This window comes from Drosophila subobscura, chromosome E (genome assembly GCF_008121235.1).
Source record: "Drosophila subobscura isolate 14011-0131.10 chromosome E, UCBerk_Dsub_1.0, whole genome shotgun sequence".
In the NCBI taxonomy this organism is placed as follows: domain Eukaryota; kingdom Metazoa; phylum Arthropoda; class Insecta; order Diptera; family Drosophilidae; genus Drosophila; species Drosophila subobscura.
Genome location: NC_048531.1, coordinates 13,815,001 through 13,835,854, shown reverse-complemented (window position 1 = coordinate 13,835,854; position 20,854 = coordinate 13,815,001). Strand labels below are relative to the sequence as shown.

General features: G+C 44.8%; 3 protein-coding genes across 5 annotated transcripts in view; 2 read left to right on the top strand and 1 right to left on the bottom strand.

The window, feature by feature from the left end:
* Positions 1–19,546, bottom strand: part of LOC117891803 (chromatin modification-related protein eaf-1) — a 66,791-nt gene extending 47,245 nt beyond the window's left edge. Inside the window, exons 1-3 of one of the 2 annotated variants that reach the window (XM_034797479.1) lie at positions 18,430–19,546; positions 13,403–13,481; positions 11,763–13,339 (exon numbers count right to left, since the gene is read on the bottom strand). In XM_034797479.1, coding sequence (XP_034653370.1) covers positions 11,763–13,339; positions 13,403–13,469 — 1,644 coding nt within the window. In that variant the 5' untranslated portion in view covers positions 13,470–13,481; positions 18,430–19,546. Of the gene's footprint in view, positions 1–11,762; positions 13,482–18,429 lie in introns of both variants that reach the window. The other variant, XM_034797478.1, reaches the window with a different exon arrangement.
* On the top strand, positions 5,788–7,765 carry LOC117891805 (esterase B1). The gene is made up of 2 exons (XM_034797486.1): positions 5,788–5,954; positions 6,040–7,765. Exons 1-2 carry the CDS (start codon positions 5,908–5,910, stop codon positions 7,691–7,693), a joined length of 1,701 nt encoding a protein of 566 aa, XP_034653377.1. The 5' UTR covers positions 5,788–5,907; the 3' UTR covers positions 7,694–7,765.
* Positions 19,547–19,934: 388 nt separating the features above from the next.
* LOC117891806 lies at positions 19,935–20,760 on the top strand. 2 transcript variants are annotated; one of them, XM_034797488.1, is made up of 4 exons: positions 19,935–20,072; positions 20,124–20,363; positions 20,420–20,502; positions 20,595–20,760. In XM_034797488.1, exons 1-3 carry the CDS (start codon positions 20,015–20,017, stop codon positions 20,485–20,487), a joined length of 366 nt encoding a protein of 121 aa, XP_034653379.1. In that variant the 5' UTR covers positions 19,935–20,014; the 3' UTR covers positions 20,488–20,502; positions 20,595–20,760. The 2 variants fall into 2 exon arrangements, with proteins under 2 accessions (XP_034653379.1, XP_034653378.1); XM_034797487.1 differs by lacking the exon at positions 20,595–20,760 and having other exon boundaries at positions 20,420–20,586.
* Positions 20,761–20,854: the final 94 nt, after the last annotated feature.

Here is a 20,854-nt window from a genome sequence, read left to right as displayed (position 1 = left end):
GTGCAGTTGGGCGTGGATAAAACGCGAACGCGACGACGGATGACGCTCATGATGATGATAATGATGATGCATCCGTATCCGTTTCGTATCCGCGGGGTGCTCTCTCTCTCTCTCTCTCTCGCTCACCATCACTACTTGCCACATGAAATTCCGCGCAAACACACGCGATCAGTGTGGATGCAGCAGATTAAGAGGTAACTAATTATGCATTACATGCAACATGCCAGCTATCAGCGTCAACATCCATCCCCGTTGCCGTTGGCCTAATGGAAGTGCGCGGCGCGTTCATTAAACCCTCCTCCTCAAGGAGACACCATCCCCCCACCCTCCCGCCTCCTCACCTGTTGCCCACTTCCCCTCCGCAATGGTAATTAGGCGGGGGGCACAAGCCACACAAATGGCAAGCACACGAAGGGGAATGGGAACGGGAACTGGAACTACAAGTGCCTCTGGAGTGCCCTGGTCCGCCCCTCTGCCTCAGACGGCAGACAATTATTTGTCGGGCAGAGCGGAAGGGCGGCGAAGCGTGCAAGAGATAAAGACAAAAGAGACAACAAATGGCTAAACTTGTGTGCAATTATTGGATAATAAAAGATTTGCCTTCGAGTGAAAGTAACGGAAAGAGAACAACACGAGAGAGCCATCAGCCACTGATTAGCGGGTGGAATGGGCGGAGACTCATTTGCATGCCGTGGAAGGGATTCATTTAATAACAATTAAAGCTTTTAATTAAACGAACTACAATTAGACAATGGCAGGCGGGATTATTCATTATCGTGCCAGCTATAATTAGACACTGGTTTTCGGTGCATATACAATTTTATATCTGTTTGTTCTCCATCGAGCATCCTTCGTGTATGCCTCAAAAAAACCCAATTGTACTCCTAGTTGCCTTTGTTTAATCAAATTCATTGATTCGATTGCAAATAGCAAACACCCTCGAGCTATGTGGAATGTTGACTTTGTGGCCACAAGCTTAACCTTGTCCGCCCACCCAAGTGGGTCACAGACAAGGACACTGTGAAACGAAGAGCCAAGAGAGGGCGTGCCAATTACTGTTTGACCCACTTAAGCGTCAATGTGCGTGCTCCACTATACAGGGGAGGGGTTAGGAGTACGTAGTTGTTGTTATTCTCAGGCGATATAAATCATGATTCGCACGCAAATAAATCACAGGAAACAACCGATAACAAAATACATGGAACAAAAAAAATGCCTCCTCTTGCGCCGAGCAACTCACACAAGAAGTAGAAGTAGAAGTAGAAATAGAGGAGGAAGTAAGAAAGCAAAAGACTGCACATGAAACGGTTTATTTATAGAACGGTACACAAACACACAAACACGCAGAGCCAGCCACACAAGAAACGCGCAGAAAATGGCAAAAACGCGCGTGTTTAAAAACGCTCAAAATAAAAACGGTATTTGTTGCTGCCATAGCTACTGCTGCTGCTACACTGCTTGTTTGAGGGCCTTTTTTGCACGGACAAGTCATGTACATACACATGTACTTGTACTCCCTTCCCCCCTCTGTAGAGACACCTAATGGCCCCAGGCAATTTTCCGACAGGTTGGTGGCACAAGAGTTCAAAAATAACAACAATAAACAAAAAACTGAAAAAAAACTACAAAATAAAACATGACCCCCACATTGACACTAGAGATGGGGCGAAATGATATTCATAACGGTTTTGTTGCTCCGTATAATAGGGGTTTTCGTTTAACTGATTTAAGTGCTTCCAATTGGATTAATTGTGGCAATTGCTGTTTATTATTTCCCGTATGGGATTCATTGAACTGCACTAAGGCAATTTAATTAACACAGATACACACACACACGCACACAGTAGAGATACGATTTATGGCACTATCAATCACGCGACCATCTCTAGTGTGACACCTTCGAAGCCTCCACTTGAGGAGCCCCACTGGTTCCCCGGCGAATAACTAACTGAAAAAGGGCAAACTTCGAGGCGGCATCGTTGACTTGTTGTTGCTTTTGCTGTTTTAAAACCAGTTTTTTGCGGCACTGCCACCGTTACCGGCTACTGTTGCGACTTGCAGAGTGACAGGGAGGGGGGAGCGAGCAGAGACATTGAACTGCTTTGACAGCCGTGACTTTTGTTTGCTTTTATTATTAACACACGACACGAAACACGTACACACATTAATACACACAAATATATGTATGTTTGTACATACATACATATCTGTCATTCTTATTTGTTACACTTTATTGCCAGTTGTGCATTTATCAATTTTGATTTTATGCGCCTCAAGCACGCACACTCACATATACACGAGCACAGAGTATGTGAGAGTGAGAGAGAGAGAGCAAGTGCTTCTCGTCTCATTAAGCGATTGTCGCAATTGCCGTTTTTGATAAGGTCGGTCTCACGTCTCACACACAAATACACTGGAAGCGTACGGCTGGGATTTCACTGATTGTGGCGGGAGAGATTGAAAATCGTGCGACTCCGACGACGCGCGTCACAAAACGGAATGCTCCAACAACCGAACGCAGCCGACGACGACTAACTGCGGCAACAGCGGGACCAGAGCCAGTGCCAGAGCCAGACAAGAACGGATCGAGCAAGCAGTTTCTGTTGGCGTTGGCGTTGGCGCTGACTTCGCTGCTGCTCCCGCTGCTCCTCTTTGCCTGTTGGAGCCCTGCGCTCTTGTTGTTCTTGTGGGGCACCCGCAAGAAAACAAAAGCAACGACAACGACGCCGATTCCGACGCTCAGGGCAGCGCAACTAAAACAAACACAAACAAACAACGCAGTCGCAGCCGCTGCTGCTGCTGCTGCTGGCGTTAACTGCGATGCCGGCGCTGGCGTAGCACGAGTCTACGAATGGAAGAGCCAAAGCGGAGCGGCAAAGCACGAACTGAATCCAAATTGAATTGATGCGGCGGCGAATGGAAAAACAAAAACACCAAAAAGCAAAAGAGCAGCAGCTGCAAAGGGAACTAGCTTATGAACCAGTGGGGGAGTGAACATGAATTTACGAGTGCGAAGAGTAGAGGAGGAACAGCAGACAGGCAGCTGCAGATTTATGAAAACATTGCGAATGAGCGCCGTTTTATTAGGGAAGCAGTTGGATGTTGGGGAAAAACCCCCCAACAAATAAATCACATTATTAATGGAATTTGCACGCAAATATTATGCCACAGTTTTTCATAATTGATGGACATTTGGGTGTTTTAATAATAATAACTAATTGAAAATACTCGACATACCATAATTCAAGTTAATTTGATCAATTATGCAGACTCGATTCGGTATAAAAACACTTTAGTGATGCCATAAAATATAATCACCAAAATGTATGTTCTGTATTAATTTTAACTCTTTTAAAACCATCACAAATATTTGTATATATGTACATACATATATAATATTTTTATTTTTATAACATTATAGTGCATGAAATTCCTCGCATACTCCACGGTGGTAGGCTCGAAGCCCTGAATTTGATGATTAAGAGAGACCAGCCCTGGAAAATTGACAGTTGCAAAAACAATCTCTACACGCGCTCCCACAACAAACACAAACATGACCAACGATTGGGAAAGGGATGGGAGAGAAAGAGAGTGAGTGAGCAGTAGGCAAAAACCAACAAGAGCAAGCAACAAAAAGGGAAGTGGGACAAGGCGAGGCAAGGAGCAGCTCGAGGGTCGCGTCACCTTTACCAAGTAGGCGGCGGCTGTGGCTGGGGGCATTCATGTAAACACGAGCCCCCAAAAACCACACAAAGAGGAAGAACAAGATGATAAAGGAGCAGACATAAGATGGAGAGGACTCTGGCAGGGTATCTTAAATATAAGGTATAAATAATGAGAGAGTGAAACTATGAAGAGACAGAGAGGGTGGCAAAGACAATATAACTGTTCTGCCCCTCCTTTGAATATACCCTGCAGAAGAAGAAGAGGATGCAGACACTTGGAGGTCGTCATGGCAAGAGTCAAATGGAAGAGACGACGTCAAGAGGAGGAGGAGAGAGTAGAAGAGGAGATGTGGAGCTGAGATAACGACGGGAAGCAAATGCGTAGTCTGCAAATGCAACGGCGGCGCCTGGCCTGGAAAGCAGAGCAAACACAAAAGCACCGAACACACACACGCACAGACAACACGGAATATTCTCTCCACAGAATAGATTGCAATGTGGTGCATTTATTTATTTAGTCAATGGAATCTGCAGAATGTGCAATGTGTACAGGGAGAGGACAGAGGGCGGCTACGTATCCACTCAGACACACTTAGCAACCCCGCAGTAATCCACCTGGCAGCACTGAAAGCCGAAAATACTGAGAAATAACTTCAACAAAAGGTATTAAAGATACATACACATATAAATTTACTACAAGCTTAAAATTCACATATTAAATGTATTTCTGTTGGATTATCTTTGAAAAAGAAACTCATTTCGGGCACTGTTTTTGCAGTGTTTTTGATGAATTTAATAAATCTAACCAAATTTCGTACTAATCTAATACTAGCGCAGAACCTGGGTATAACATTTAAAGACCAAACAAAGCAAAGACACAGAAATAGAAACAAAAGTAAGCAATGGAGTGGAGAGAAACCAGGCGAAAGCGATAACAAAAGTTAAGTAAACGCACAAACAAACAAACAAATGAAACAAAGTAAACAGAGCCAACGAAGCGAATGAAGGATGAATGAGAGAGCCAGTGAAAGAGAGAGAGAGAGAGAGAGAGGTGGGGAGGGGAGGGGAGGGAGACAGACGGAGACAAACTAAGCTGCGTTGAGGCAAAATTAAATGTTGCTTCAAAGCAGACGAAGTGTGAAATAATTACATTAACTAATGCACAGACAAGACCAAAGAGCAGGAGAAGGTAAAAAGAGAGAGAGAGAGAGAGAGAGAGAGAGAGAGAGAGAGAGAGAGAGAGTGAACGATGAGCATAATCAACGAAAGGGAATGACAGAGAGAGACAGGACAGACGCCAACTCGACGGCTTAAAGTCAACGTCATCGCCTTCGTCATCGCCAAAGGCAAGGCAAGGCTGTCTGAAAGGATATTCCAATAGTTGGCGAGAGTAAATTCGAGCACATTCCACTTTCAAAAGCAGCAAATGTAATCAAGTAATCAATGGCTAGGGGAATGTCATCAACAATTAGATACACAAATTTCAAACTTAACGATTCACAAGATGTTTATGGAATTAAGGAAGCAATTTGCCAGTCTAAAGTTATCGTTTAATGAAGTGCAAAGACAACCATCATCAGGAACAGTATCAGCAATTAATATTAACAAGACAACTTAGCAACTGCAGTTTTGTGTCAAAGGAAGTTAAATAAGACAAAAGTATGACAAAGGTAAAGGGAAAATAATAATTATTAATATAATAATTCCGAAGAATGATTTAATACTCGAAAAAATGCTGCCCCATTCTGCTCGAATCCTGCTCTATGCTCAGGTTTAACCCATAATCTCCGTATCTATAAATACTATATGTGATTTTCCCCATTCACCCCTCTGAACCGAAACGAATCGAACCGAATCCCACAGAGCTTATCAACCTTATCTGGGGGGTGGCATCAAAATGTGTGTATGTTTACCGTCCGAGCGTAATTAGGGATTGGCCAAACGAGCACTCGTATTATTACTATCAAAAGATCCGCATATGGAACGGACTTCAACAGCAATGATTATGATGTGGAGGGGAGTTGGTGGATTGCTGGGCGCCTCCACACTTGGGTGGGGCTATCTAAACAATTTTATCATCAACTTTTACTGGGGCACAGAGCAGCGGGAACTGTTGCTCAGTCGCTGCGTGGCATTCGAGGGCGCTGGAAGTCAAAACAGATTGCTGTCCGTTGTGGAGGATTATATATATATAACAAATACATATATATACTTCTATATGTGTATATAAACATAGTGCAAAATGGATTTACGTGTGGGCTTTGGTGACAAGCTGAAACTGGGTGCAAAGTGAGTTCAAAGTTCCAAGTTCTGATAAGCCTTTAAACAACTCTACGCCTGATGACTCATCTTTGTTTTTATTTTCTCCTTTCAGAGTCATTGGCCATAAGCTCATTCAATACAGGCTGGGCACGAATCAGAGCACGCAGCTGGAAACGAAGTACGGACTGGTGAAAGGACTGCAACGGCGCACCGTCTACGATGGAGAGATCTACCATGCCTTCGAGGGCATACCCTTTGCCCAGCCACCGGTGGGTGAGCTGCGCTTCCGCTCGCCCCAGCCCGTGCAGCCCTGGCAGGGCGTGCGGGACTGTACCTACTGCAGGGAGAAGCCCATGCAGCGGAATTCAATCACAATGTCCGCGGAGGGTTCCGAGGATTGCCTCTATCTGAATGTGTACGCCAAGCGATTGGACTCGCCGAAGCCGCTGCCCGTGATGGTCTGGATCTATGGCGGTGGCTTTCAAATCGGTGGCGCCTCGCGGGATCTCTACGGACCGGACTACTTCATGAAGCATGATGTCATTCTGGTGACCCTCAACTATCGCGTCGGAGCCCTGGGCTTTCTCAGTCTCAAGGAGCGCGAGCTCAATGTGCCCGGCAATGCGGGGCTCAAGGACCAGGTGCAGGCGCTGCGTTGGGTCAAGGAGAACATCGCCAGCTTCAACGGTGACCCCGACAATGTGACGCTGATGGGCGAGTCGGCGGGCGCCGCCTCCACCCACATCATGATGCAGACGGAGCAGACGCGAGGCCTCTTCCATCGCGCCATTGTGCAGTCCGGTTCGGCGCTGTGCGCCTGGGCCACAGAGCCAGACAGGCGCTGGGCCCAACGCCTGGGCAAGGAACTGGGCTACTTGGGCCCGCTGGACAACGAGCAGGAGCTGCTGAAATTCCTCAAGGACACGCCCGGCAGCAAGCTGGCCCTCCACTGCAATGCGATCGTCACACAGGAGGAGCAGCGGGACTACGAGATCATTGCCTTTGGCCCAGTCATCGAGCCGTATGTGGGGGAGGACTGTGTGGTGCCGCGTCCGCAGCAGGAGCAGCTGTCGAATGCCTGGGGCAATGCACTGCCGCTGATCATCGGCGGCAACTCGTTCGAGGGACTGTTCTCCTATCAGACTACATTGCAGGATCCGCTGCACATGCTGAGCGCCTTCGAGGCGCTCATACCACGCCAGGTGCGCGACGTGATCGACCAGGAGGAGCTGAACGAGATGGTCAGCCGGCTGAAGGTCGCCTACTTTGGCGACACCGAACGCGGCAGCATGGAGCTGTTCGAGTGCCTGCACATACTGAGCGTGAAGAACTTCTGGCACGACATTCACCGCACGCTGCTCGCCCGGTCGGTGTATGCCCCGGCCACGGCCACCTACTTGTACCGCTTCGACATGGACTCGCCGCACTACAACCATTATCGCATACTCAAGTGTGGACGGAAGGTGCGCGGCGTCTGCCATGCCGATGACATCTCCTACATGTTCTATGGGATACTCTCCAGCAAGCTGGACAAGGCCACGCCCGAGTATCGCACCATTGAGCGTTTGATTGCCATGTGGACATCGTTTGCCACCACAGGGGATCCCAACTGTGAGACAATTGCTCCGGTCAAATGGGATCCACTGCGTCCCGGCGGACTCGAACTGTGCCTCAACATTGCCGACGGACTGGAGTTTATACCGCTGCCCGAGAGCAAACAGTTTGTCGTGTGGGATAGTTTCTACACCCGAGAGAGTCTCTACTGATCGAAACAAAGCCTAGAATTTCGTTGAGCACATAAATTCATTATGCTAGAAAAATAAAGCCATAAACCACAATCATTCTTTCAACAATTGTTTGGCATGATTTATTGTCCTGCATTTGCCGCCACAGCTACATTTTTTATTGGCAACAGTTTCTGGGCGGGAAATGGATTTTACTCTGCCGTGTTTGCGTTTGCCTTTACTTTTTTTTCATCTCAGTTGGCCTTATGCCAGGAAATTCCTTGGTAAGCCAAGGGAACCACACGCAGCAGGTCATTGCTGTCAATCTACTTATTCCTATCCTCTACTTTCCTTTCCTTTCCTTTCCTTTCTTTGTTCTACTTTTGCCATTCATAAGACCAGACCCATGCCACACATTTTTTAAATGCTTAAATCACAATTAATCTTTTCTTTTTGTTTTCTTTTTGGTGCGGAATTTATGCAAACAATTTTGAAATATTTCATTTTGGTATTCGGGCAAGTGTCTGTCCGTTATGAAATATTATAATGATATTCTAAACAGAAACCAGAGATATTCCGAATTTGTATAGCTTAAGCTACAAACGGGTTGGAATTAAGCCAAACATTAATGTGGCAAAACGAAGATGTAAATACACTATAAATCGAAGTGGCATAATTTATGGAGCAACAAACATCATTTTGGCATTTATGTGGAATATTTAGGTCAAGGTTTTTGGTAGATTTTTAGAATATCTAAGTGTAAAAAAGTTGCCAGTAGATTCCCATCGGCTCTTAAAACATTTCCATATTTTTTCTTAGACTTTTTGTTATTAAATCGAAACTATATGTTCCCATGTGTTTCCCTATAGCGTACATATAGCGCACCCCAACACACGTTTCGTTAACCCCGAGCGTTGTTTATAACATTTTCTGGTTTTTTTTTTACGTTTTGTTTATGGCTATCCATTTATTTTCGTTTCGGCTGGCACCGTGCCAGCCACAAACGCGATCGATTTAAGAAATGTTTTTATTTTATTTTTACTTCGGTGTGATTTGATTTCGTTTCATTTAAGCAAAAATGGTGCATAAATAATTAAATTGCTTTTCGCACATTTCATTTTCCATTGGAAATTTGTGCACGTCATTGCGGAGAGGGGGCGGGATTGGGTTGGGTGGGTGGAGGCGGAGACGCGTTGCTATGGATCATTTCTGGCTGGCAGCCAGAAATGTTATTTCCATGGCTTATTGGGTTAAATTTAATTAATTTGTTTCATTCACAGTCCTTCACATTTTACCCCACTGCTGTGCGATTATACAACTGTGCATTCATTTTGCCTTTTCCCTGAATAGGGATTCCTCTCTCTCTCTCTCTCTGCCTCTCATTCGCTCTCCTGCAATTCAACTTTTGCAATTTTCAAGCACTTTTCAATGCCCTCGCAGAGGGTATTATGATTTTTATTAAGCGTTTGCAATGAACAGGTGAAGACAACATTTTTAAGGCATGATTCTCTTGGCAGTTAAAGTAGAAAGAAATTTAAGACTTTTCTTGCTCATTTCTTGCTTAAATTAAATGCTGCCAAAAATCGATGCTGCCTAAAGGGTATTCAATATTTCGGCTCCCGATTCCTCCTTATTTTATTTTCCTGTATTTATTTATTATTTCGTGTGCATTCATTTTCATTTTAATTTTTTTTCCCCACTGCCCACTTGTGTTGGTTGTGCTTCATTTAATTTATTTTGTTGCCTGCGAAATTTCCCAATTAATGGCATTTAATTATTTATCCGACATTTTACACAGTTCTGAGCCGCACCCCTCCGCTCCCCTTCGCTGCAGCGCCACTAAATTTTGCATTTTTGCAGCATGTTGCAAATATTTGCGTTTTGAATTTACAATTCAAATGTTGGTGTTGGCTGAAAAGTGGGAATATTGTGGAGAGGCGGCATTGGGCGAACACAATGTCCACTTTTGTGGCTCGGCTCGGTCTCATTGCGTGCGAAAAACTGAGCAAAGAGCGAGAGTGAGAGAGAGAGAGAGAGAGAGGGCAGGACAGAGAGCCAGAGTTTTAATGGGGTGTGCAAAAAGAAGGTTGCTAGAAGAGTTCTGAATAAAATCATAGCAAAATTCTCTGAAAACGTTGAACCAAATTTACAGCTCTATCAGAATAGTTTCTTAATTATTTGCAACTATTTTCTGCTTATATTTTACACACAAATAGTTCGAATATTTTGCTGCACACTGGTATGTGTTTCTCGAGTAAATATTTCAAATAAATCAAGATGTGAATCATCTAGAAACTAGGTTTTGCTCACCACACCCCCAGGTACACTACGCTCCACTGCCATCATCAATGAGAGCAAAACCGGGGCGATGTCTCAAAATTATAAATACATTTCGCCTACAGAAATAAAATCAAATCGAATCACGCACAACAATTCTACGGAAACGTAAAAACAGCTAAAAAATGAAGTCGAATTTTGCTACTCTTGGATGTGAAAAATTAGTGGAGATTCGATACGGAAAGGGGATTACCAAACAAGGGAATACTTTTCTGTGACTTTTATTAATATTAAGCGCGCAGTTTTACCTTTGCAACAACCTTCATGGAAGTGCATTAATACCCTCTGCCAAAGGGTATATTTTTTATATACTTTAAGCAACGAAAATGCGAATAAAAAGCATGAAGAGAAATAATCGCGAAAAGCTATTAAAATTTAATCAGAAACACAAGCGACCCTGCGGTCAAAATTCCCACAACATTCGCCGCCTATCTGTGACTGTCTATCCCCTCGCTGCTCCCCTTGACCCGCGACACTCTCCCTCTCACTCTCTCTCTCTCTCTCTGTCACCCTGTCTCCCTTTCTGACCCTCTGTCAGAGGCTCCACCATTGGCCTGTTGGGTATGTTGATAATTCCTCCTGTTTATGTCGGGGCAGGGGCCAAGGCGCGGACGACTGTATGTGGATGGTGATGACGACGACCCCACTGAATTATCGTCTGCACAGTGGAGTGGACCTCATTCTCGGGTCAATCGCCATGGCGCCAGCGACAGCTAAAACAGCATCATCCTCTGTATCATCATCTTTGTCATTGATTCGATGTGGCTGCACATATTTTGGGTGTGTGGTTTCTGTTTATTTTGGAGATTCGTGTGACGCGAATTTGGTTTCTCTTCCGTTTGATACTCAGCCTTTGGCAAGGGGCATGATGACTTTCTCTACGCAAACTTATTCCTAAATGAACACTAAATCTGTCTAAACCCTTGCAAAAGATAACCGAAATAGGGTATCGTTCATGGGCCTCTATTTTGTTTTACTTTTCCTCGGTTCTGTTGTTGTTTTTGTTGGAAATGTTTTTATTTCGCTGTTTTTGCATTTCCTCTTTAGTTCATTCCCTCCCCAACACTCCACACCACATGCCTTGCCCACACCCCCTTCTGTTTTCATTTAATACCATTATTTATGCCAGTCTGAACAATATGGAAATTTGCACAAAATAAATACCCGAAAAAAAGGAGGAGAAGAGAGAAAGCAGAGTGGAGTTGTCGGAGGCAGGCAGCATCCATAAACATTTCTATTCACGTAACGTCACGATGAGCCACAGCTTTAAACAATTTAAAGGTTTTGTACATATTTTTAAAGCAATTCAATTCGTAGAACTGTAGCGAAAAATCCCCCGATTTGAATGGTATAAGTACCAGAGACTATTCCAGGAAACAAATTCGAATTCCCATTGCAACGAATTATCAGAAAAAAGTTTCCAACTATTAAAAATATATAAAACTGAGTAAAAGTGCAAGACAGAAGCTCATAAAGAAGCTCGTATCTTGATGTGGATTAATATTGACATCAATCCGAAACCAAACTTAAATTCCTTTCAAAAATCTTCACAGGTATTCCCGGATTTACTCGCTCTTTCTACATCTTTCAGTTAACCAGGCTCTGGGGCTCGACCTCGTTTTCAGCCACGCGTCGTAGCTTGAAATGAAATGCAAATGGGAGACAGACGCGAATAAAACTGCTCCCTTCATATGGAAATTGGGAATATTCGAATGAGCGATTCGAGTTCTAGGAAATAAATCAATCAAATACGTGAATTTGTGAATTTACTGACCTGCTGCGTGTTCCACTGCTGCATGAGGTCTTCGTAGCAGGGCAGACAGGCCTGTATCATGCCGCGGGGATCCTTGGGACGCGAGCGCGCCGGACGTGGATGCTGCTCGTTGAAGAGCGGAAAGTAGGCCGCGGTCTGGCCGAGTCGCGACTCCTTTGACTTCACCGTGCTCAGCTCGATGAGGCTGCCGCGACGCTGCTCATCGCCGCACACGTAGCACACCTCCGTGATGGAGTTCTTGTCGGGCATCGAGAGGTCGAGGATGCCCACCTCTGCAGGCGGTTGACTGGGCGCTGCGGCTGCTGTGGCTGCGGTGTTGCTCCTTGTCGCTCCTCCCGAGCTGCCTCCCACGCTGGCGCTCACGTGGCGCAGATCCAGCACCGTGGCATTGTCATCCTCCAGGCCGGCTGTCGGTGGCGGTGGCCCCAGGTGGGCACTGCCCGGCGAGGGCATTGCACTGTACGGATTGCCCTTGTAGTGCGCCGGATGCTCAGGTCCTCCCGCCGCTCCGCCGGCGGCTGCTTGCTGCAGCAGATGGTAGGCTGCCGTCTGCTGCTGCAGCTGCTGATACTGAGCGGGATGGTAGCTCGTCGGCTGTCCCCCATACGGCGAGGCTGCCGCTCCAGGAGCGCTGCCCGGCTTGAATTTGTGCTGCGAGTAGTTGGAGGCGCTGCTGCTCTTGGTGGCCGGCGGTTCGCTGGGCGGTCGCGATGAGGGCGAGGCCACTGGCATGTCCCGCGACTGCGGACGACTCAGGTATTTGTTGTTGTTGTTGCTGTTGCTTGTGGGCGTCGTGGCATTCCGTGGATAATAGTCACCGCCACCCGCACCACTGGGTATGGGCGAGGGTGAGGCATTCCTTGAGGTACTAAGGTGATGAGGTGTCGGCGTTGCCGCTCCCGACGGCTGATGGTGCGGGGAGTAGTGGCGGGCGAGGGCATACGGATCCATGCCATGCAGCTCCGCCAGTCCGTTCTGGCCAAGATGATCCGCACTGAGGCCCAGCACCTGGGCGGCGTACTCGCTCTGCGTGGCCACATCCGCTCCGATGTAGCCCTTGCCGTCCATCCGCTTCATGTGGTAGATGCGCTGCAGCAGCGGCTTCTTGTGGCGCTCGTACGCGTCCCACTGCTCGTTGAGGGAGCGATAGCAGAGCAGACACGCCCACACGTACTCCTGGCTGGCCGTCACACTGGCCATCCCATTGGGCGGCTCATGCCGCTCCAGAAACGGGAAGAAGGACTCACTCGGCCGCTCCGCACTCTGACGCACGCGCAGCGCCTGCATCTCGTAGCCCCCGTGGCAGCCGCAGACAAAGCAAACGGACACGACCATGTGGTGTTCTGGGGGCGCCGATGCTCGACCCGTGGACTTGACTCCCGTATGTGCGGGATAATAGTGCTGCTGCTGCTGCTGTTGCTGCTGCGATGGATGCGGCGCATAGCCAAGGGACATGGCATGCTGGTGGTAAAGGTCGCTGGGTGTCCGGGATCGGTGTGCCAAGGCTGCTGCTGCTCCTGGTGAGGGCATCAGCTCGCAGTGTGGATACAGCTGCTGCTGCTGCTGCTGCTGCTGTTTGGACGATGCCGCAGAGGGCGATGGGGATGCGGGCGTCGTTGCTGGCTCGGATTGAAGGGGCTGCTGCTGCTGCTGTGGCTGGATGCCACCACGAAGTTCATTTTTGATATACGCTTTCGCTTTTTCCATAATATTTGTCAGCTGCAAAGGGAGGAAAGAAGATAAATTAGTTATAAGTGTCGAAAAACGGAGCAAATGTGACATGGAAATGGGTTAAATCTTCCCCACTGAACAGCTGCAATCGAGCCCCCCGCTCGCTGTCCGCTCACTCGCTAAAAGCATGCCAGAAGCAAAAAAACACAGAAAATTCGCTGCTCGTTAATCGAACGATTGCCAACGGCGATAACCTATTTAATCGCCAGCCCGCACCCGCGATAACCCACAGGCACTCGACGATCGTGATCCCTGATCTCCGACGAGCATCCGAATGTGGGAAGTATAAATAAATAACACAACAAAATAAAGACAAGAAAATAAAATAAAAGCAAAGCAACAACAAAATATTTGCATGCTAAAGTGATTCGACGATTTGTCGGACGTTGCTTCTTGTCTCTGAGTCGATTTATTTATTTGAGTGGCAGGCAGCGCGGCGTTGGCTTTTTTTTGTATTTCTTTTTTTTTCTGCGCATTTGTTTTCATTAATATGTATTACAGTTTCAGCGAAACATGTGACGCAAGTCACTGAAAGGAAACACTCGCGAAACGCTGATAACGAGCGTGGAGAAAATGCAAAGGAGAGGGATAGCCCACGGGAATGAGCGAAACTCTTGGAGCACATTTTTTTGCATATGTACATACATCTCACACTTGGGCTGTCCAGTGTAAACCGGCTAAATGTGGGGCTAAATATACTTAGTGTGTATATTGGATTATTTGTTTATACGCCGAACCAGATCGAAATGTTGCTAATTTGCTTTATCAAGTATTCGCCAAAGCAGGTCCCACCGCAACATTTGCTAAACAATTCGGTGCTGTCCTCGTTTAGCGCACTCGCAAAATGATGAAATCAACAATTGAATTGAAGCAGCAAGGGGAATGCATACTCTTGCAGAGAGTATGTTAAGTCTTAGAAGCACATTGGATAACATTTGCGTGGGCAGCCACAGAGAGTAACAGAGTCTGTAAGGTTACAGGGCGTAAGCGAAGGCAAAACTAACAGAGTTAACATTGCTAACAGAGCTAACATTGAGAGAGACACACTAGAAGTTTTAACAGAGAAGAGAGCCAAGCCTCAACGATCGCTGCCTAACATTCGCTGCACATAAATATTCATAAATAATGCAACTACGGAATAGCCGTGTAAAATATTACGAATAATAACTTATTTTCCCTCTACAAATCTATTATTTATTTTTTCTACATCATATACATTTTTTCCTGCGGAGTTATCCAATCAAAATATTTGCAATGAACTAATTAAAATTCCCATTATTTACTCACAACGAATTCTTTAACATCTACACAGCAGCAAAATAAAGTTGTAAAGTTCAAATAAAATATGAAAACAAATGGCTTGTTTTTCATGTTTCAATTATTTTTTATGAATGCACTTTTTCATTGATTTTCTGCTGAATGGTTTTTGTTTTTGTTATTTCCTGTGCTGCTGCGCCGGCTGCTGCTGTTGCCGGGCCCCACAACTTCATAAAGGGAGTGGGGAGGGCGAGTGGTGGCGAGTGGAGCCATGGCTGGCTCGTAGCTTTTATTTCACTTTATTATTATTATTTTCCTTTGCTTGTGCAAGCTTTTAAGAGTTGTTTTTCAGTTGTTGCTGTGTGTGCTCGAGCGGGTGTATGTGTGTGTGTGTGCTCTACAAATTTTGCCTCAAACTGCACTTGAACATTGTTGCTTTTGTTGTGCCCCGCCTGCACCTTTTACTGCACTCGCTCGTCCTGCAGTTGTTTTTAACAGTTTTTATACCCGACAATTTAACTGTTAAGGGGTATGCTGGAAACGTATTTAAACACGTAACACTATCATTCATATGGCAAGAAGTTGATAAATATTTAAGGCTGTAATCAATAATTACAAATTAATTTAATAATTACGCCAAGAAAATATTCACTGCCCTGGCAGATTTTCATACACTTAAATTCTTCATTAAAAGAGTTTTCGCAGCGGCATATTTTCAGCACAAGAAATTTGTCTTTAAAGGGTATCCCCACACCAACGTAATACAGCGACATTTATAGTTTAATTTTTGTTTTTGCTCGCTTCACATAGGAACATTTTTATGGCCCTCGTGTCCTTGTTTTTGTTTGCATTTTCAACGTTTTTCTTTTGTTTTTGCTCTCGTTTCGGAAGGAGTATAAGTTGCGTGGCAGGGGGTGGCAGGAAAGGCGTTCCACGCCAGTGAAATAGTGGAAAAAGTGAAATAGAAAACCGAAGCGAAGCATTTTTTAAGTTTTCACCAACTCCCGCTTCCGCTCTTCCTTCTTTCTACTATGTGTACTCCATACTTTTTATGCAATTTTTCAACTTTAACAATTTAACTTCTTTCGCTCTCCCTTTCTCCATCACTCTCTTTTCTGCTTTTCTCTCTCTCTCAAACTTATCGCTGATGTTCTTGACTTTGTTTTTGTTATTCTTTGCCTTTACAGTTCGAGGCGAAAATACATATAACGGAAGTGGCCATCACGCAAAGAGCGAGCGGGCTGGGAGCGGCAAAAGACATTGAACAAGTTGCAGGACAAGAAAGAACAAGTTGCGAAAGTTTTTAGCGCAGTTGGGAATTCCCATTCACCCATTCTACTCCTGCCCCTGCCTCACTACTTCCTATCTCGATTATGGTTTTTATACCCAGTAATCGTGGTATGGTAATGGTATGTGCTAGACCCTCAAATCGTAAAGTTCAGATTATTTTTACAAGCGGAATTAATAATAATAAAAATGTTTTATCGTGGCAGTCGAAACACGACTTTCTGTGGACTTTCAGTACAATTTGCAGTATATGCGGGGTATCCAGTTGTCGAGACAATCAACTGTAGAAGTATTCTTTTTGTTTTTTTGTTTTTCCTGCCTTCTGTTCTCTTACTTTCTTTTCAGTTCTTTGCCGAGTAGGAGCCTGTAAAGTGAGTTAAGGTGCTTAAGTTTCGCTGTCTTCATTGTTCGTTGATTTTCAGAGTTTTCCTTCGTATTTTTCTTGTGCCAGTTTCCATTTTATATTCTTTATTTTTGTTGGGCTGCGCAAAAAAAACTAAACGCTGCGGGGCGACACCGAAGCCATGTTGAGTTTTTGGCAAAGTTTTTTTTTGCCAACTTTCAGCGCAACGGTACCAAAATGGAGGCAAAAATTTAATAATAAATCTAATAATAAAATTGAAATATGAAAAATGGTAGAGCAGATAGCACAGAGCAGAGGATGTGAAAATAGCTGCGTATATTCCCATTTTTTTTCATATGTACATATTTTCTCTTTGTGGCAATTGCAGTTACGAGCGAAATTGAATTTTAAAATTTGCATTGGCCCAAAAGCAAAAAGGATACGGGGAATGAGAGAGCAGACAGCAGAGCCAACAATAGCGACATGAAACAGATAAATCCCGGCACCGGCCCCCCCGACCCCGACCGACAATAACAACAACCAATATGATGGCAAGACAAGCGCCGTGCCGGAAGGGGAGGGGGAGAAAGAGAGCATAAAATGGAATTTATTAAATAGCATTCCGCGCAATAAACTCTCGCACAAAAATAAAAAATAAAAGCGCAACAACAAAAACACGCACAGGCACACACACACACGCACACCAATACAACAATTTGGACATGCAATTTTATGGCAGGACGTTGTCTCCGCCGCTGCCGCTGCCTCCTCCCCCAATCACAGACAGATGCAAGAGGCTAAAGCAAGTGGGAAGTCGATGCATTAGATACCCTTCCAGGCGAAAGAATATATTCAATGACACCTCCGCGGTACAGCTAGGCACCAAAATGGTCATACCCTTCCCTTTGCAAGCATATAAGATTGGGAAAACAAAAGCAAAAGACGGCACAACATTTTTTCCATTAAGAGGCCACCAAAAACCGGCAACTGGACTGGGAGCCAGGACAGAACAGGACAGCTAAAAAGGGCTCAAGAACGGCGTACAGGGGGAGCCCCTGAGCAGATTCAGGTTCGAGCTGCTGTGCCAATCGAGAACGAATAAAACACAAAACAAAAACAACAATAAAAAGGGTAAATTAATAACCGTTGTCGCTGCCAAAGGTTTCCAGCCCAAGGCTGCGGAAGAGCCCGTGATATGTTCGTCGATGCAATGAATTGACATTTAATTATTGTGTAAATCATCATTTTTATTTTTATTCTGTCTGTTTCTCCTTTTTCATCTCTGTTTTTGTTTGCCCGCCACATTAAATAACCGTTTTAATGGGGAATGGGTTTTTTATTTCATTTTAGCAATTTCATTAAAAATGTATTTCTGACGAATATAATTTTATTGTGCAAACGAAATCTGAGTTAAAGATAAGTTAAAATGTTTAAAGTGAAAGTCCATGACAGATGGCAGATGTGGAGTAAGACATGGGTGCTTCAATACAAGCAAACAGCCAATAAAATGCTAAAAAAACTAAAATCTTAATCGGTAAATAAATTTCCCAAATGAACTCCCTTCCCATAACAACTTCCTGCCAGTGTTTCCATTCCGCAGCATCGAAAAATTGGCACTGCAATTCACTAATTCGCAGCCACAACGAATGAATGGGGTGGCCGGCTGCACAACGCTTTTCGGGGGCGCAATTTCACACCCATTACACTGCCTCCCCGCCTCAGACACAGGCCATAAACAATCAAAAGTTTTGCCCATTTTGGCAGACAAAATCGCATACTTGTGCAATATTTAATTGCACTACGTATCTATTGGTATTACGAAATACTTAGTCTGTGGCTCTCAAAACGAAACCGAATGGAAATCAAACTTTGATTGATTTAAATTAATTGAATTTTCAATTTGTCTGGCGTCTGGACGAAGCAAACAAGCGACAACCGACCAACAACCGGTTTCCACCGATTCAAGGCGCAAAGGCGAGCAATTGAAGAAACGTTATTTAAATGATAAAATGATTGTTTCAATGCGATATATATTAGATATGTACTGACCTGTGGTTGTTTTGGGGTGTTGGGTTGTGGGTTTATTCCAGTCGCTATCCGCTGCTAATCCCAGTCATGTGTGCAGTCAGTGCACTCACTGAGGAAGCCCAAGGAGAGTTAATATCTGGGTGAAGCACGTGGGAGACGACCAGGGCTTTGGGGGAATTAAAGCCGTTGAAGCATTTGGCGCTTAGCAGTGGTGGTGCCAGCCAGCAGGAAGACTCAAATACGGGGGGATTTAACTTTACTTTACTGAGAGCACATTTGGGTGCAGGCACTTTTTCTTGACTCGACTTTCTTTTCACACTCACTCTCGTCGCACACCTCTTTCTCTCACATTCTTTGTTGTTGCTTTTGAAGCTTTAAAGGGCACAAATGGGCATACAGATGGTTGTATTATTCGTTTGGATTCGTATTCTCAGCTGTTTTACGCGTTTTAAAACTTATTTGTATTATTATTGCTTATTTCTCACTTTTTCTTTCAACATTTACTGAATTCAGAACAACATTTTTCGCTTCATGGTCACTGCGGTGGTCTCTGCAGCGGCAGAAACGTAGACGGCGACGGCGGGAGCGTCGGCGAGGGCAACGACAGTCGACACCATTTCACCGGCGACCGACGAAAACGACAACCGAGCCAACCGACGAGAATCTCGATCACACGCTGCTGCTGCTGCTGCTGCTGCTGCTGCTCGCGCTGCGCTGCAACTGGTGCTGCTCTGCCCCCACGTCGACAGGCAGTGGCAGCCACAACAAGAACAATGTTTGTACGTAATGATGTTGAACTTTTGGCCAAGGTTTAAACGCTTAAAGAGTATCTATCAGCGTTAAGCAGCATGCACCCAACAACACCTTCCTCTCTCTTTCTCTTCCACTGGGGCTGCTGCTGCTGTTTCTGCGGGCCAGAGCGAGCGCTTATCCAATTGTTTGCTTTTTGCCTACGCTTGTTGCTGCGCTGCTGGCGCGCTGCTCCTTTTCTTTGCTGGCGTTTTACTAGAACTCGCGAGTGTGTTTAGCAACTGTTCTCGAATATCTTAACAATTAGCACAATCACCCGCGTGTTTTCCCCGACTAGCACAGTTATTTACGTACAATTATTCTTTTTTTTAAATTTCTTTCTTTTTGGTATTTAATCAGTGTGACCGCGGAATTATCGATCAAATATACCGACAGACCCTCGGAAATGTACCAAAATATACCCTTGCATTTTCAAAATATACCGTAAATATACCGTAAATCTTAGATTATTTTCCTCGATTTTGATGTTCTATTAGATATTACTCGCTAGTTAGGAAACTCAACGCTAAAACTATAAGAACAATTTATTTGTGGATAAATTTACGCTCTCTCGACTCTCGAATTGATATGGACAGCTTAAACGATTTGGCGGTAACATCTTCATCTTCTTTCTACATGATATCTACTTTTTACTCGGTGTTAGCAGGTTGCAAGGTGTGTTAGCTAGAGAGGGAGGAAAGAAAGTTCTAGTGCTGCCACATGTCACTGAACAACACAGCATAGCCACATCCATGAAAAGAGTGTCACTTTTTGAACGCTTTATTCAAACTGAAATCTATCATAGCTGGCAGTACACATGCAAATAAACCCTAAAATGAGACTATTTAGTGTTGTTATTGCCTCCCTGCTCATGGGTAAGTAATAAGTTAGCAGCTCTGCAAATAAATTAATCTCAATAATTTCAGGATTGGCACTTACAATTCCCCTGGAAAATTTTGAACAGAAACTGCAGCAGGAAGTGCCAAGGAAAGCCGCGAATAAACCCAAGCAGATGTCACAGCCGCCGATTTTTGTGGTGGACATGCTGCAGCCCGTCCTCAGCTATGAAAGGAACAACACCACCAGGAAGGAGGCCACTGTGGGCGGCAGTCTTGCCCCCAAATTGAGTTACGTTCGACTGATGCGCGTGCTGATGGAACACATTTGTGGGTAGAACCATTAATTGTACTGCCATGTGAGCTAATAGTCCTGCCACCCCCAGGGATCACTGCCGCAGAAGCAGCAGCCGCAAAGGGGATTCCAAAATTGACCAACAACACGATAATGTGAGGAGAGTTGCGATGAGTTGTGGCTGGGAGGGTGTGTGGCATGAGGAGGGAGGATATGGGCGATGTTTCATATATTGAAAATACACTTTATTCTAATACATATATCAGTTTTGGAGTACGGAGTAGCAAAGGAAAGAAACAGGAAGAATTAAGGGAAAGGGAAGAGAAAAGCGAAGAACTAAAGGTACAAATTATGAATATAAAAATCAGTTTAAAGTGAAGAAAAGTAGGAAAAAGAAGTAGAAAGTAGAACGAAAATAAAACATAAATTTAAAGTTTGTTTTGATATTTTGTTTGTTGTTTGTTTTTTCATGGGTAATAACATTGTTAACATTTATTATTAATATTATTAATATTATTATTGGCTA

Coding starts and splice junctions, on each gene's coding strand:
- LOC117891805 (XM_034797486.1), top strand. CDS start 5,908: ATGGATTTACGTGTGGGCTTTGGTGACAAGCTGAAACTGGGTGCAAA. Junction 5,955..6,039: donor AAGCTGAAACTGGGTGCAAA/GTGAGTTCAAAG, acceptor TTCTCCTTTCAG/AGTCATTGGCCATAAGCTCA.
- LOC117891806 (XM_034797488.1), top strand. CDS start 20,015: ATGCAAATAAACCCTAAAATGAGACTATTTAGTGTTGTTATTGCCTCC. Junction 20,073..20,123: donor TATTGCCTCCCTGCTCATGG/GTAAGTAATAAG, acceptor CAATAATTTCAG/GATTGGCACTTACAATTCCC. Junction 20,364..20,419: donor CGTGCTGATGGAACACATTT/GTGGGTAGAACC, acceptor TGCCACCCCCAG/GGATCACTGCCGCAGAAGCA.